The 17,881-nt window shown below is 46.3% G+C and overlaps 1 protein-coding gene across 1 annotated transcript in view; it reads left to right on the top strand.

The window, feature by feature from the left end:
- LOC108575455 (neuropilin and tolloid-like protein 2) overlaps window positions 1-10,245 on the top strand; it is a gene marked incomplete at its 3' end in the record, with an annotated part of 79,431 nt that extends 69,186 nt beyond the window's left edge. Inside the window, exons 4-7 of the mRNA XM_017938254.1 lie at window positions 4,389-4,649; window positions 7,555-7,712; window positions 8,018-8,267; window positions 10,130-10,245. Of these exons, the coding sequence (XP_017793743.1) occupies window positions 4,389-4,649; window positions 7,555-7,712; window positions 8,018-8,267; window positions 10,130-10,245 (785 nt within the window). The remainder of the gene's footprint in view (window positions 1-4,388; window positions 4,650-7,554; window positions 7,713-8,017; window positions 8,268-10,129) is intronic.
- Window positions 10,246-17,881: the final 7,636 nt, after the last annotated feature.

The raw sequence follows: 17,881 nt of genomic DNA, 5'->3' as shown, positions 1-17,881 counted from the left end.
ACACCCTTATCCTACAACGAACCTCCTAAGGAAAATTCGATGACCTACCCGAGGGAGACGCTGGTCGTTATTGCCAAGGGCCAGAAATTCTCCATGTCGGCTAAAAACCTCGCAGGTTTCTTTATTTTTCTCTACACGAGAACCGTTTTCTGGCGAACGCGTTGTTGCTCTTTACCCAATGTTCGTACCAATGAATTTCCGCGGAATGTGTGCTGCAGGCGGGGGAAATATCAGATAGAGGTTTCTTCTACAACTCCACTTACTATGTGGAAAATTTGTTAACCATCCGCAGTCTTGGAGAAATTGTAAATTTTTGTATTCAGAGCATTCCACTCGTCAAAAGGTAACCCTTCGATACCTGTGAAATTAGTGCAAAGATCGACGATCGATTTCCCAGATATTCAAAAGCGAAGCACGTTCGTACTCGGGTATTTTTTCACCGAGCCACCCGAGGAGGTCTTTCTTATCTTTATCGATACCTCCTTGATAGCCTCTCGAAGTGGAAGAGGAGGTTAATCAATATCGTGGAAAGCCACGTAGCCCAATAGTTACCGATAAATTTCTTCGGCTACCCGTGGGATCGAAACCTGTCCACGTTCGCGTGGAAATTACCCCTCGACTTTTTCGCCCGTAACGCTCCGGGAGTAACGATCGAAAATGTGCGAAAATACGTTTACAAGGGTCTCGTCACTTGTGGAAACTTCCTCGAGTGGAAGATTAAGCACGGAAAATAGTCGTCCTCGCGTATATATATGCAATTCGGAAAAATTTGCCGATTCTATTCTCGGAAGAACACTCGTTATCGCCGCAGCGAAGTGGAAAACGTTACGAAGACTGATAGTCGACGGAAAGTGGCAGAATTCCGAGACAGATGAGTCTCGTAGGATTGCATCGTGTACAACACGGAGCGCACGGGCATACCAGTAATAACGATAAAGGGGTTGGGCGCGTATGGCGACGCACTCCTTCGAGATCTCGCAACACGGAGAAGTTGCGGAGGACGACGGAAGCCGTTGGTACGGTATACGTAAACGGCGTTCACGGTGGCTGAAACGTCGTCTAGAAGTTCTCGTTAGACATCGACAACAGGCGGGAGGTGCTTAAACCCCCGTGGATAGATATTACAGCTCGAAATTTCTCTGCCGGCGTATTTCCGCGGTACGTCCCTATCGATGGAAATTCACCGTTTTCTTCCCTGCCCCACCCCCGTCTGGCGTCAAACACCGTTTAATTGTTCGGTGTCGCGAAACTTTCCACTTTGTGCGAATTCGCGCAACTGGAAATTACACCGCAACAAAGGAGGCAGGGGTTGTTCCGTCGCGCAGATACGGAACGCGTGGGGTCTTCGTTGACCGGGTTTATGGCACGCTCGCACTTGAAGGTTATTTTTGAGAACAAAGACGCTTCGTAGCTCCGCGAAAAAGTAAGTAATTTCTTACAGAACAATGCCTTTAGAATTTCGACTTTCCGCGTCCTCGATAACCAAAGACGTGTCATAAACCAGGTATTTCTGAAGGGTCAATCCACACGCGCGTATAACGGCACTCTCGGCCGAGGGTTGACCTGGGTCACGGAAGGACAGCGAAGATGCCACGCACCCGCAGGTATGGCCTCACTGCTTCCAAGGAAAAGCGCGCTAAGGGCGCAAAGGAAGGGTGGGTGACACCTAAGGGGCACGTTGGTTGGTAATTTCTGCATACGTGAAAAACCAATCAGCGGGGGAGTCACTGCCGACTCCAGAAAAATTCGGGGATGGAAAAACACATTCGCAAAGATTCTCTCGAGTGAACAAGACACTCTCCAGCCGTTCGAGGAGAAACAAGTACACTTCGAGTCGCGATCGAATACTCGAGTTTTGAAACGAGTTGTCAATCGTTTCGTGACGCACTCGACGTTTTGCTAACATTCCGAGCAAGACAAAATTTCGAATTAGTTACCTAGTGAACGCGAGCTTTTTGAACAGTCAAAAGAGAACGCGACGCGACACGGGTGGTGGGAAACAATCGAACCGGTGATTATATAAATAAGTCGTAAGGGTTATAATAATGGAGAATTGTCGAGACTACTTGGACGAATCGCCCTTAATTTCCAAGATGATTACAAACGCGAGGAACGGAAAGTGACACAATCAGAGGATAATGAAGCGTGAAAGTGGTAGACCGACGGGAGGACGGATTTGGATCTGCTGAAAAATGCGATCGACCGTTTCCATTGCGACTGGAATACCGGTATTTCCATGCGAAAGCGGACAGCGGTTGGGGTGGGATTGCCGTCGCTTTATACTTTCCTCCCTCCTCCCTATTCCCCATCGAGAAAATGGTCGCGACGCAGACCTTTCTTCTTCCTTCCTTTTTCCCCTTTCTCTACGTCGCTTTTTACCACCGCTCTTTCCTTTCTTCGCGGTGAGCAACGCGGTTTCGCTAAACGGGAGCTCGAAGCATCTTGAGTCTCGCCCCATTCAAGTAGGGACCAAGAACGTTCGTTGTTCGATGTCGATGCAGCGGCGAAGACGAGCAATTTTCGCGCCAGGAACAACGACGTTTTCAACGAAGACGGAAACCTGCTCGTGCTCGTCAATGGTGATTTTTATTCGAGAGACACAGGGTGTCGCGACGGTATGCGAGAACGTCCTTCGAACGAAAATGAGAGCGTGGCACGCGTGGGTCGATCCTCAGACGATGGCCAAAATTTCATTCATAACAAATAATAACATAATCGTGGGCACGAGTTGCCGAGAGAGACGCAGGTACCGCTGAAAATACCTCGCTTATCGCGAAATCGCCTGTGCGATCGTTTATTAATATCAATACCTGTCTGTGTATAAACGTTTTTCTCGGAAGTATCGAAGCATTCGTTGGCTTACAGACAGAGAGGTGGTAGGTATACATGTATGTACCTCCCGAATATTTATCCGCCGAAGAACAATTCGCAGAAACGATTGTCGAAAAATGATCGATCTATTTGAACGAGTCGCGTTCGATCGTTCGGTAAACTCCGAAGAACACACACCGGGGCGGTATAATTTTCAGTCGATAATTTCCACGCCTATCAGAAACCGGTTGGGGCGAAAGAGAGGGATGTACGCGCATAAATTGTTGCCCGCTCCACAAACGGCAATGCGAACGAGATATTTTATTCGCAAATAACGGATATTTACGAGCAAGCCATGATCCGGTACAGCGTACCAACCCCTCTGCTGCGCTTTTATTTCACCTTTTTACCGATCTCCGGCAGAGTTACCGTATAAACTCGCAACACACATTCGTCGAACCCTCCCGGAATGTAGCAGCAATTTCACGCTTGTGTATCCGATTTCGGAATACCTGTTCGAATCTTTGTTATAATTGTATCTGAGGGCGGGAAGCCCCTGGCTGTGTACAGAGAGAACTCGCGAATCGATCGAACGGAAACGCGGTTAACGCGAAAAGTATGGAAGCGCGTGTACGTAGAAAGAGCCACGAAATCGTTGCTCACCGGCATCGGCGAGATAAAAGTGAATATCGGCGAATAATTCCCCGGGTAATCTTGGTACGTGCGGAGAAAATGAAGCAGCGTTTGCATCCGAACCGCCTCATTATTACAGATCGGATCGCGTATCGACGGAATTTACGTCCACCGCCTATGGTGCTAAAAACTGCACGATCGAGCCTCGAGATTTTTTTTTAAATTGCACTCCCTTCTATTGCCGCTACATGCTTGGGGTTATGGTTAGCGATAAGGGGGCGTTAGAGTGGATTTATCGGACGGAGGGAAGGCGAGATGGGTTGTTTGGTTATTGGTGGACGTACGAGGAAAGGATGTTCGCTTCTCTTTTCTTCGTTCGTCGATACAAAACTATTCGACGAAAAGAGATCTCGAGAGAAAAAATTGCACGACAGCTAGGACGGATAACCTGGCAGGTTGCCAAGGTGTGTTTCGAGGCTAACAACATTAGAATATTTGTCGTGTAAGCCGACCAATCGCAGCCGGATCCGTGCACAGGGATTCGAACAATGCGCGCCCGACATTACTTTGCTTTTAGGTCGCGTTTTTCCTCGAAAGACGGGCTAAGAATGTTACACACCTTTCCGGGTAGCATCTGTGATACCATCGCCTAGACTCTAGTCCCTAAAGTACATCCTGCGAAGCACACTCTGCGTGTATATACGTCACTGACAAAAACTTCCAGACGAAAGCACTCTTTGCGCAAAAAATAAACCAATTTGTTACACCAACGCCGGAATATTGCCAAAATAATCACGACCTAGAATCAAAGACAGAACGTTCACTCTGGAGATAACAGAGTCGCTTAAACGAACGGAAAAGTGACTGGAAGGTACGGCAGAACATCTTTGTAGAAAATGTTCCAACGGTGTCTAACGTTTGGTATTTCTCCTCTCTCGTTTCAGCTGACAAAGGTATGCTGCTGAAGCTCGACTTTCGAGACGAGTTCAAGCTCGAGGAGAGCGCCGACTGCCGTTACGATTTCCTCGAGGTACGTGACGGCCAGCATGGCTACTCCAATCTCCTCGGCAACTTCTGCGGCACGAATTTCCCCCCAGAGATCACGTCGAAGACGAGATACCTCTGGCTACGATTCCACAGTGACGATAGCATCGAGGGCAAGGGCTTCAAGGCCGTCTGGAATATGATACCAAGACCAACCTATCGTAAGTCCACGGGTATTACGCTTCCTCTTCCCGTCCGTCACGCGTTTTCCACTGGTACCAGATTTTCTTCCACGAGACCCCGGCTACATCCCGTGAAATTATTCCGAGAAGACAACCGTCGATATTCCGTGAACGCTGCGTATGTACACGCGACACGTGTCGCCGCATTTTGTTTCGAGAATGGATCCGCGCACTCTCGGCTCTTTCGAGGGTATATCGCGCGAAGGTAACCGGGCATTGTTGCGGTAAAGTAATAGCAGGCACTGTGGTTCGCCTAACGTACCACCTTAGGTTATTCTCTTGTCGCTGGACCGATCGAAATTTTTTTTTGAAAATTTGTATGCTTTATCATTGTTATTGTTTTCTTTTTAATTTCAAATAATGTGTAGTTAGCTGCGATTTTCGAAATTCTTAGCTGACGATATTCATTTTATTTTAATTACTCTACACTTGAGGTCACTGACGACCATTATGGCTCCATCGAGGAAACAATCTCCGGTCACAAGTGACCAACGTGGTAGTCAACGTGTTAAAGGGCCTCCGAGAAATTTCAGAGAAAATAACGCTATTAGCGATATTTATAAAAATTCTTCTCTATTTTCGTTTCGCACATTTACAGTAGAAGCGGGGATTCTATTTCTGGCCCTATTTCCGAAGTGATATCAAAGCGTACCACCGTGGACGTTCTAAGATCCCGATTTAAAAACTCATTTACGGAAGTCACTGCTCCCAAAAATATCGCCCACGAAACCGTGAGCTCGTGACAAGAAGAGGCATTCGACAGACATCAGGGAAAGAATAATGATCGCGGTCCTTGTTAACGTTCTATAGAGGGATGGTGGTACCGTCGCGAATACTTGGTAGTTCTCGTCGCGTTCTTGCTCGAGAAATTACGAGACACTTCGGGAATAGATGATCCACGGTGCCGAGCACCGTGCAGGCGCAGACTGAGGCCAAAATTAATTCATAGTCACCAGGAAGAACAGGGGTAAGGCTATGAATACACGGGATACATCCGCACCGACCAAAACCTCTCCATGGATTTCTTTCAACGGGCGCCTCGTATTTCGGATCGCGGTTGGATATTCGTTGATCGTTCTCTCTCCTCTCGATTATGTACATTCACTTACAGTGTACACGGTTGTTTAAATATCGAGTGAGAATGTTTTCGACGTTGCTATTCCGTTTTCTCCAAGGAAAATTCGTTGTACGCGAACGTGATAAAAGATTTACGTCATTGTACAAGATTATCGGAACAGCAGAAGAATCGAAGCATAAAATAAACCCTTTTACCGCGATATTTCAAAGATGCAAATATTAGCGAGCTATATTGTATCGATGGATTTTATGTTTCCGGTAAAGCCTCGCGCAGCCGGTTTCGACAAAAACCGGAAAAAAGGAGGGGAAAAATGAGCGAGATTTACAGCGGTTGGAAAAATCGTTCTCTGTTCGTTCGGAAGAAAAAACGATCGGCGAATCCCGACGGTTCTCAGATTAGAATTCTCATTCGGACATTAGCCCCGGCGACATCGGAGCGCACCGAGTTGGGAACGCTTCCAATCCACCGGGATTCCCCGATCCAACTCGGATCCACGCGCGAAGTTTTTTTATCTTCGCCGACGATAAATCATGGATCCACGGGATTCACGCCGAAAAACCGGCACTCGACACCAGCTAAAAATAATTTCGACGTAATTTCTCCTGTCACGCTGTAACAATGCTCCGCTTTAAAAGCTTGGATGCCTGGGATTTCGTAAAAAGTTACGCCGGAATCCGTTCAAATTTTTCAACTCAACAATGGACAACATCGCTCGACCTACCGACATTCCTCGTGTTTTTTCTTTCGTTGAAATATAAGTGCTCTAAATAATTCTGAAACGTGTCTTTTACGCATTGACAATTTGCCAGCTTTCTCATGTTTGGATTCGTATTTGCAGCGGAAAGGGTCACTTCTAATTAACGAAATAAGTATAAAAAAACAACTAAGTTGAATTGGAACGAGTACCGGGCACACACTCAGGTTTTCGCGAACCGCGGAAATTGAAAAATATTTCATATTAGCCAAAGAAAAGAGAGAACGCGCAGCGTTAAAAAGAAGAAACGCTTTTGAATAAACGAAACAACGTATACGTACTCCGCGACTCGAAGATACCGAACTACCCCTTTAAAAAAGCTCCATTTGCAAATCGCGCATTCACTTTTCCCATCCAAACGAACGTCCCGTTTCTCTAGTTTTTCTGAAAAGGCTGATACGTCCCGATTACCAGAAACACGTTTCGGCGTTATTCATCCGACGCCTCGTGCAGCTCATTATTTCCGCGAATTTGCCTCCGTCCGACGCGATGAATGCCGTTTGAATATTGCGTTGCTCTTACCACGCTCTAAAACGCGCTCTCCCGCGGCTTACCGTCTCGAATCAATCCTTAACGAGGGGGGGCAAACATTAAAACCGCCGGCTGTGACGGTAACGACCGTTCAAATTCAAGCACCTGACAAGAGGGGAAATTAATCAGACGCGGGGGAGGGAGAGGAGTGAATCTTTTCGAGCGTTTGATTAATTTTCTCTCTCTCCAGGTTCATTGTGCTTGCTACGCCAACGTCAGGACTTTATAAGGTGGAATATATACGGGATAAATGGAAAATTAATTATATCGCGAACAATGCTCCACCATTTTTTGTTGCTTTCCACCGCCAGTTACCTTGTCTTTTTCTTTTTCTTCACCTATCTTACAACCACGGTAGAGAAACCATTCGGTTCTAATTCTCTTCGTTAATCCTCTCGACTAAGCGCTCTCCTTTCAAGCATGCCACTCATAAACGAGCCCCAGCTTATCGTCGCGCTTTCCCACGGAAATCGTCGTTTATCCGACCTGAAGCGTAATGCTGTAATACGTATGATTCGCAGCGGGAGTACCGCCGGAACCTGAACCTTGCGTAACATACGTGAGCGGCATGGAGGCGATCATTAACAGCGACGACGTGTTGGACAGGAAGAAGTTATCCGAGAAAGAAGGCATCCCTTTGGATTGCATGTGGAACATCACGGTGAAGGAGGGATGGAAGGTACGAATTTCGCTAATTTTCATTCTGCTGTCACATCTTTGGGACCTGTACAATTCGAACGAATTCCCTGCCTCTCGAAGTACGAAAAAAGACTTCCCTTTGTCGGAGTAGCTTTGATCTCCGATCCGTATTCGGCAAGTCCCTTCTCCCCGGTCGAACGAAATGACAGCAATTTTGACGCACAGGCTTCTGAGGCTTTTTTCCCTACCGCGTTCGACTCATTATCGGGATGGAGAGATGGAAACTGGTGGAGAAGGAGATAGACAGAGAAAGGATTTATCGGCTGGAACACGTACAAATTTCAGATTCAGCTGACGTTCTCCGATCCCTTCAAGCTGCAACGACCGAACGAGTGCGACGCGAACTTCGTGGACATATTCAAAGAACGCACTGACATGTCCTCGAGAGAGAAGAATTTCTGCGGCAGTATAGCGGACACCGTGCTCATCGGGACCAACACCGCCTTTGTCAGGTTTTACGCGGAGCCTAAAGCGTTGAACAGCAGCTTCGAGGCGGTGATGACAGCGCTCAGGGACAGAGATCCAGGCGACAAACGTGAGTTCACAAACATCCTCGATTAATTGTCCAACGTGTTCCCGCGCCCGATAGCTTTTCCCTTCGCGTGCTCGTTCACGCAATACATCGGTGACAATATTATTTCACCGGAATCAATGGACAATCACGCGAGATTCGTTTCAAGTACCGCGTGTCCTTGCAAACTGGCGCGCTATCGTGTTGCCGCCGTTGTTTGCTTTACAATTGTACCCGCGCTATTTTACCCGCCTCTCGCGTACAGGGTAATCGTCGAATACGGTCGACAGAAAGTTTCCATTTCGCGACATTAATTGCGTTGCTTCCAGACACTCTCCGTTTATCGCACTATTTTACTCGTATTTTTCGAACGTCAACTTGCGGCTCGATGGAATAATTTCCATTGGGTGGAAAGTGATTGTAAGGTCGCGCGGGGGATGGAAGCAGGAGAAAATCGACGAGTTTAGCGAATGTCGATCGAGGGGAATTTGTCAGCGGGGCGAGATAATTTAATTATATTTTTTTCAACGATGTGTCGGACAGTAATAGAGCGTACACTAATACTTGGCAAGAAAGTTTCATTTCCATTAGACGCTGTACGCCGTGCGAATATTGCGCGGGCTCTTTGTTCTATGCACGCGAGTAATTTCGATGTTAAGTTTCATTAAATTTAACACTGTCGTGCCTCGTTCGCCGTGGGGCGTGTTCCTAACCCGTTGGAAATAGAGAGATACGGTCTAATGGAAATTTACCAATTAACGTCGGTCCCCTGTGTATCGTATAGTGAAACAAATCGAAACGCAACGAGGAGAGGGGGCAAGAAAAAAGGGAGAGTGCGAGGAAGAGGGAACGAACGGTCAATTAGATAATTGCCACGCTCTGTTCGTTCGAACACACAAAACATTACTCTGTTTGTAAATCGGTGGATATTAGATCGTGCAAACGGTCCACGAACAGGCGCGATTCGTAGCAGCTCGTTAAGTAATAAGGAGGGAGAAGTTGATAACATCGCGAGCGGTGGTAAATTGGAAAATGAAAATGTCAATCTTGGCCGATCAAAAACGAGATTTCTCGCGGAATGAACGAGCCATGAAAGAGTTTCTTACGCTTCAATCTCGGTCTTTGAAATATGAAGCTTTCCAGCGAAGATTCGAATCGTGGAATCGTATAGAGTACAATGAAACAATGCACGTTTAAAACAGGAAAAGGGAGCTGTACAAAGAAAGACAGGGTATTTGAAAAGTGGAAGATCTCGTTGAATTCCTGGCTCGAATCGAACACGCTCTGGAGCCAATAATTACAGCTATGATCCACGAGAAGAGATAATCGGCTTAACTGATTCATATCGCGCGGAATAATCACTCCGGAAAGAATTTGGATTCTATACGTATTAATGGCGGTCTACCCTGGCTGAATGGAGTATGCCACGGTTACTATCCTCCCTCACGTGAAGTATTTAATGCCTTACCGGTAACTTGACTCGAGCGAAATTCACTTATTCTCCCTATCTCTCTTTCTCTGCTACGCTTTTCAGAGACTTTAAATGAAAATTTTCTTGCCCCGAGTTTTCGGTGAACGTTCTCGCAGTTTTCCCAGAGATCCCGGGAATAATAGATTAAAAATCCCTCGGTATATTTCTGCTACATAAGACTGATATCATTTTATCGCAAAGCACGTTCCACTTGCTATCCGACCAATGTCACGTTCCTTGTTCGTGCTCCTTTAACACCGGCGCGGGAAAAAAACGTTTAAAGGATCGCCCTTTTCGTTTCCTCTTTTTTTCAAATCCAGCGTGAACGTAACTGTACGCAGGCAACGCGAGGTGAAAAATCTGACACCGATGTACTATTGTGTAATGACGTTATTCTTCGATCGATGTGTTTCAGCCTGCTCGGACGACGAGTACTATTGCGAAGACGCGACTTGCATCGCGGCGGAGCTGCAGTGCAACGGGAGGGTGAACTGCCGTTTCCGGTGGGACGAGGAAGATCAATCTTGCAATGTGAGTGAGCAAACGTTATATCGGGGGTTAATGCAACGGCGATTTTCCTCGGGTAGTTCAATATTTTCCAATGCCTCGGCTGCAATCTCTATCTCTTTCTCTCTGTATCTTCGTTTATGCAAGGAAAAGTTAGCACTTTGTGCGTTATCAACTGGTAAGCGAGCATCGCGTAACAGTTGGCCAGAGTTGTTCCATTCTATGTGTGTCAACGCGAAGGCAGAGTGAAACTTGAAAGATTCTCGGGGAACTTTAGGGAAACGTAGCAAAAGGACGGCGAGGCGGGACTTTAATAAGATCTCTTCGTTTGTCGTTCCAACTGTTGCGACTAGCAGACCCATTCGGATGCACCTCCATTGTACTGCTCTCGTGAGCTGGGCCACTTTAGAACGGGGGCTTTGCAGCGCTCGTGTACATAGCCCAGGTACGAGGGAAATTATTCATCGTAGAATGGTGCGTTGTAACGCATTATCAAAGCAAATGGATGGCAAGTATGACATTTGACAAGCATCGTGACACGCTTTAGCTACGTACCTCTTGTCTCTCTCCCCCGCCGTTCGTTCCGCCGATGTCGTTGTTTCCTGCCTGGAATTATCCGGCTTCCTAGAGCTTTCTTAGCGCCAAAAACCAAGCTTCATGGATACGCAGCGCCGCAAGAGTGGCACGTCGCCTAGACTTAATCGCTTTCCACCCTTTTGCCCTGCCTCCGTCTCCTCTTCCACCAGGCTAATTAATTCATTCGTAGGAAGTTCAGTCACTCCCGCTGGAAGCCACCGCCCTTCCCGTATTTAGCGTGTACATCATATCTCACGCACGATCCACCTCCTGGTAAGGCGTGCCTTGCCTTTCTCGTTAAACGTGTGACAAGGGTAACTAGCTTTCTCTAAGTACGACTCTACCTCGCTCCGAATTTGTATAATACTCCAATTCGCAATTCCTACTTTCCATTATTTCCCAAGAACAGCGTTGTTCGTTTAATACGATCGTCGATTAAACTTCTTCGTTTACCCGTATCCAACCCGCCACATACGAACGATTAATTTTCCTATCAAATATCAGTTTACACGGTACCAATTAGCCAGGAAAATGTACGATAAAATATGTCTAATTAACGGGGGGATGTTTCCAAATAATAATTTCCAACGAGAATTCTGTTTGTTGATATTTCAACGAATCCTCGATTAACCTTCTTTGCAATAAACCACGCTCGAATCCAGTGTGTACGACCCTAACAGAAATTTAATATCCTCCTGTTCTTCCGTCTCTCTGTCACCGCTCGCTCCCTCCAGATGGTTGATTAATTTATTCAAGCCTGTATATTTGCCCCGGTCCAGTCGTTCTTCCTCGCCTCTGGACTCGCATCCACGAACAAGTATCGCTGCTTCTGCCTCTGCTAAGAGCAGTCCCACATCCGGTTCCGTTTACCTGGCAGAGAGAGAGAGAGAGACGGTGGTGGGAAAATAGTATTCGCTTTTGGCAAATTACCAAAACAAGCGAAGCGCCACGATAGAGAACGGCTCGATGCCATCCGTCGCGACAGGTTATTAATCTAACGGCAAATAATGCCGGCGATATGCGCGAGTTCGATTGCGTCCCTATTTCCACGTTCGTCCTGCTTTCCCGGTGCGGCACGTGCAAACGAGAATCGATGTGCACCCTTAATCGCTACGTAAGAGACATCGATTCGTCCTTGTTTCGGATGTGCTGGCACGTTGCTTCGTCAATCGGGGCGGACTCGTCGTCGATCGTTGTCCCCCGATAAACGGATTAACGTTTCGATTTGTATTTACATGAGAAACGTAACGGACGATTATTCCCTTTCTCTCCGGACTACGGATCAATTAACCCTTCTGAGTTTATACTTTCGCGTGAACGGTAAAGGAAACACGGGATCGAGAGAGGCTCGTTAAGGACGAATCGAAGGAGGCAGACCTAGGGAACGATCGTTCCTCTTCTTAGAAGTGTTCGGGAGTAAAAGGAGGGGCTGCAAATTAAGTCCGTCCTATTCCACGGGAACAGCCAGCTAAGATAAAGAGGAAGCGCCCGTTTAAACCGCAAAAATGGGACTCTCTTTGCGGTCACTCTGTCTGTAATATTCATCCGTAAGGTCGTGAACTTCTTGCCGCTGGGCTAGGGGCCACGCTAAAAAGGTTATCCCCTCGAGAAAGAAGGGAGGAATTCTTTGTGCCGGTACGATTTATCGGGGACAGGGTGTACAAAGCTTTTCTCCTTCCGTTTCGCCGGAAACGTCGTCAGGATCCGTTTCTAGGAAGCTTGACGAGCGTGAAAAGCCACGTTATAAACAACCCCCGAACAAAAAAACATAAGCGGTTCTCTGAACGTCCTTTTTTCCTTATTTCTCCGACGTCTCGCGCGGTCTATGTTTACGATTGTACACGAACGTTCGTTTTCTCTTTTCTCTCCGTAATTTAACAACAATAACAACTTTCTACGACTTGCAGTTCCATCCACTTTCGTCTCTGCCGTCGTTGAAAATCAACTTCACGGTTGTGTACCATCTGCTTCCTCCGTCCGAGATAACAGACCAGAGCGTGGCGTGGCAGCGTAAAAGATGATCCTGACTAGCAAGACTGTCTTGCGACTAGCTTGTTTAATCTTTTAGGTGGTGTACGAAGGGAATTACACGAACGAGCGAGATATTTTTTACAGGGGAACTTAAGAGACATATTTTTCCAGACGCGGTTGTAAAAGGATATCGAAATTGCCACCGGTGCACGATAGATGTGGAAAATTAAACACCGCGCGACATCCTTCTAAATAAAACAACCACAAGAGAAAACGTCTCTTTCCACCGGCGAAGTCTGACCTGTTTAACGCTGAATCTACCGATGAATTTTCCCAAAAGAAGATACGTAATATAGATAAAAAAGAAGGACAATTTCGTAATACGAAAGTTATCCATCTTCTGTAGAAAAATATAAAGTAACCTACGGTTGAGCGTTAATCTAATTAGATATGTGCCTGGAAGGTATACTTGAACCGCAACGGCAGATACCGGGTGTGCCTGGAATGTTATCCTTGAAAGGCTCGAAAAAAACAAGCAAAGAGTGTTTGAACGATCCTCGTAAGCGTACGACCCAGAGTGGCTGATATTTGACTCGGTTTTTCGGAACGAATAAAAATTTATGCGACCATATGTGCGTGTAACGCGAGCTTCCACTCTCCTTTAGAAAATGAAAAATGGTGTTTACGAACCAGGTTGAATCTCTCTCTCATCCCCCTGGCTTTTTGTCGCCGTTCATTGCTTCCCTTATTCCTATCCCGCGCTAGCTTTCCCTGCTCTATATACTACCTGCTCGTGTCTCATGACTGCAATAAAGCACGACAAGATTGTACGGTACGATGGCTCGAGCCCATTCACATGGGAGTGTGGCCACGAAATTGGCGGTGCGAACAGAATGCGCGAGGAAATCACGCAGGACACGCCATTCCGCCCCGTTCTACCCAATTTTATCCCCCTTTAATGAAAAATGCGCCCGTATACCCGTTTACCGCGTTCTGCGCAATGCAGGTAAATATCGTGATACTAATGGAAAGTGGACGCTCGTAGGAGAGCTGCGACGGAGAAATAGTCGAAACGTCCGGAGGAGTATTTTCACGTGTTTCGTTATTATCTGCGGTGCAGCCGCGAGAGGGTGATTTTTCGCGTAGAAATAACGTTGCACGCTGTGGAGCAGACTATTGGGAAAGAGGACTGTACGCAACAAAATAATTTGTGGAAAACCCGGAGGGGGTAAAGGGATAGTAAACACGACCAGGATGCGTCTTGAACTTCTTTAGGGTAGAAAAGGAATTTGTTGGGGGCTAGGAAGAAGGCTGGAAAGGACTGTTTAATTTAAAGGTGGGCTACGCGACCGGACAAGGACTTTCAAAGGAAAAAGAAGGTGGAATTATTCCGTACTTAATTATCAGACGATCCAAGTGATTTGTAATCGCGAGGAATTTTGACGGTCCGCCTGATTGATATTCCAGACTCCCCGTTTAACTTCACCCTACCGAGTATCAATTTTCGCGATTGAATTGCACGATTCGAATGAAATAAGTCGCGTTTGATTCTCTCCCGGTCAGCTCGTTCATCGCAAAGCTTCATTTATATCCACCTTCCTCGGCTCTTCTTACAACGATATCGATCCCCGCTGCGATTCAAAACTTCAGTCGAGATTCTATAATAATTACCGCCGCGCAGCAATGTTCTTTAATTATCAGTTCTTCTCACGATACTCCTCTCGCCTCTGTCCGTGGTAAAATAGATCAAGGATCGAGGGGAACATAACAGAATATCCTCTCTGTATCTATACTACATTCGTTACACGTTTCCTCGTTAATGAGAACTTCTTCGGAGTATCTACCCTGTGACTAATTATTTCTTTTGCCGTTACGAAAGAAGCGAATCCTCGCCGAACTATCATTAATTGTCCCTGGCTTTGACGCGGGTCGGCGAATAGATGAATCTATGCAAAACGAGCGAGGATTCTCGTTCGTTATTGAGAAAGGATCCGGTCTTTGCAGAAGGAAGCCATCACCGAGCTGATAATGCTGTGATCGAAGAAGCACGAGATGAGATCCCGCCTTCGTCAAGTGTAGACGTAACGAGTATAGTCGGCGAAAGAAATATAGCGAGATCTTGCGTTAGAGTTTACATGTTTAAGGATATTGACAAGCGGATCGACGGGAAACTTGAGAAGATTGGGGGTTGAAATTTTGGGGCTGCGTGTCCCGATTAGCTTCAAGTCTCAATAGAAAAAGAATTTACGACCTCGCTACATTTCTTCGAACGACTATACCTAGAGTCAGAATAAGCAATGTAACGCGAATTCAACACTCTAATAGAGTTCCGAGAAAAGTCTCGCTCTTCTGGGCATCAGATGATTATTACAACTAATTAATAGGAATAATACGGCTTTGACTGCAGGAGTACAGTTAACTTGCTCCCATCTTTCTTAAGCTTCGTAATTTGCTATGCAAAGGCTACTCGATGTAAATGGGACGTTTGAGAGGTACCTAACAGGATTACGACGTAACCGGAGATTTTTATGCTTCGCGAGATTGCCGGGAAGTGACACGTGGGTCACCGGTGTCAGTCACTGGGAGTCTGACATGCGAGCAAGTAAATATTTCCCTTGGCGCATCGCTGCTCAAAGGATTCCAAGTGATCTTAATGCAAACTGTGGCGGTGGAAAAAGGGCGAAGGGAAAATATTTCGCGTCCGGTGGATTTCTTCTGCAGAGAAGTTTGCTGCCCTCTTAGGTCCGTGTGTCTGATGGAAGATCGATGGGTTATGAAAGTGGAGGTTCGAACGAAATCAAAGCTACGGATAAAATCTCGATTTCAACAGTTTCCCGATAAAGTATTAATTTCGGTGAAATCTGGAAGCGTATTCGGAAAGAGCAGGTTAAAGGGAAATATTCGCATAGTAGGGAATAATAAAAAATGTCAAAGAATTGTTAGCCTTACCAACGTTACGCAGTTGAAAAGCAAAAAAGCAGAAAAAATAAAGGGAGAAGCGAGTGAAAATGAATAGTGTAGATTACAAAATAGTGGCTCCCAAAAGGAATTCGTTACAGAGGGACGTAACGACCAACGGTATCGATGAATATCGATACAGTGGAAATATCGGGGGTTCTGCTTTCGGGCCGGAATAAATCCGTGCTCGATAACGGAGAAACACGTCAAAAGTGTCTCTCGTCACGGATGCAGTAGCCGTTCGAAATGTATTTTTGCACAGACTTGCACAAACACGTGAAAACGCCGGTTTCGAGTGTGCTCGCCCATATAAGCATAACAATAAACCTCTCGGGCTTACGGAAGCAGAAAGAGGCATTTTCAACCCCTCAACCGGAACGCCTCTTGCTCACTCCCCCTTTCTGTCCACTCTCTCTCTCTCTGTTTCCCTCCTTTCTTCACACTGTATACGCGTACAGCCAGTTCAAGTTCCCTCTGAGGAATGTTAGGATCTAATGCACAGAAATCTCATTCGGCGGACGTTCGAGGATAAGCATACGGCCGTGCTTGCGAAAAATAGGCACGCGATATCTCCCTCTGTTTCCTCCGTTGTGCTTTCTCCGTGAAATGTGCTCATTAGGCACATTGTTCTTATTACTCTTATCGTGTAAAGTACGTTTCAGCGATTCTGCTATATACACACGACGAAAAAGCAGAGCGTACGAGTGGACGCTGATGGAACCTCGAGGTCATTCCGATACCGTTGTTCGAACAATTCGCGGGAAAAATAAAAAGGACAACAACGGTAGTTCTTTTTTTTTTTTTTAAGATACCACTAACCTTTCATCCCTCTATTATTCCGATCAAAGTACAGGCCGATTCCCGTGCCGTAACCGTGAAAACTGTGCCAGTCACTTTTATTCCTGCTCGTAAAAGTTGCAGACCGAAGGAGAGGATTCCCCGAGAATTAAGCCTCTTGCGAAATATTCTCGCTACGCTGGCTGCATTCCCACCCGTTTCGTATATATAATTCCTACGAGACGGTGGGAGCACGACCGGAGAGGGTAGAGATAAGACGAAAGAAAATGAGTATTAGTGCCTCCTGGGGTGTATTAACCGTGTTAACGCGGATCATACCTTCTAATTTTGATCTATACACGTATAGAGAGGCGTGTACAGGGGCGTGGCCCAGGGTACACTGTAAATTTTGCCGGGATATTTAACAGTGCGGTTTCGCAGCCGGCAAACGCGAGAAACGAGGTACACAAAGGGTGAGAAGAGAATGAGATTCGGCCCCATATGTTATACGGTAACTTCCTGGATCGTGTTACGGTAACTGTGCCCGATGAATGTGTACTTTGCGATCCACCGTCAACACCGGCCCTGCATCGCAACGATGAAACTTCCGCATACCCGCCCCGATAATAATTAGCCAGATACGATGGACAGATTCTTGTCGACATTTTCTTGCACCCACGGAGACAGCGCTTGTAACGTTCCGGGCTACTTCGTTGTTCACCTCCGCCATTATCGACGGTAATCCTGTCCTCTCATAAGTAATGTCTACAAGTTTTTTCTTTTGAAAATGTCGAAGGAATTTATCGTCGATTAATTTTACCCAGAGTTACTTTCCAGTTGTCAATCTCCTTTCTGACCAAATTTTCGCGCGGTTTTTTCGCGTTACTGTAAAAAAATCCGCGAGGCGAGCATCTTGAAGCCAGGCCCAGTGCGCTCGGCGGGGGTGACTCGCCCCTTTGGGTTTCTCCCTGGGACTCACTCTTCACGAGACCCTCGAAGCACACTTTTAGCGAACGACGTTCAGATAACGCGGATATAATTCTTGTGTAACATATACTATTGTAAAAACGTAGACAAAGTACTCCGAGTCAGAGTACTTTCTGACGTCACTTAGGTATGCAGTATATTCTCCACAACTGTCAGACCGCAAGGAAGCTAAACCTGACACTCGTAGAGTCAGGGACTACGTTTTCGAGCCTCGCGCCCGTCATTCTAGTTTGCCGAACGTAGACAAGGACAGCGAATAAAAGATAAGCATGAAACGTGAGTCGAGGCAACCAAGCGATTTAAATAATTTTACGTTTCTTTGCACCGAAGTTTTTCTTAACATATTGATGAGATTTTTCTGATGAAAATGATATCAAACACGATATAATTT

Source organism: Habropoda laboriosa, unplaced genomic scaffold (assembly GCF_001263275.1).
Source record: "Habropoda laboriosa isolate 0110345459 unplaced genomic scaffold, ASM126327v1 scaffold301, whole genome shotgun sequence".
NCBI lineage: Eukaryota > Metazoa > Arthropoda > Insecta > Hymenoptera > Apidae > Habropoda > Habropoda laboriosa.
This window is presented reverse-complemented; position numbering and strand designations above follow the sequence as displayed.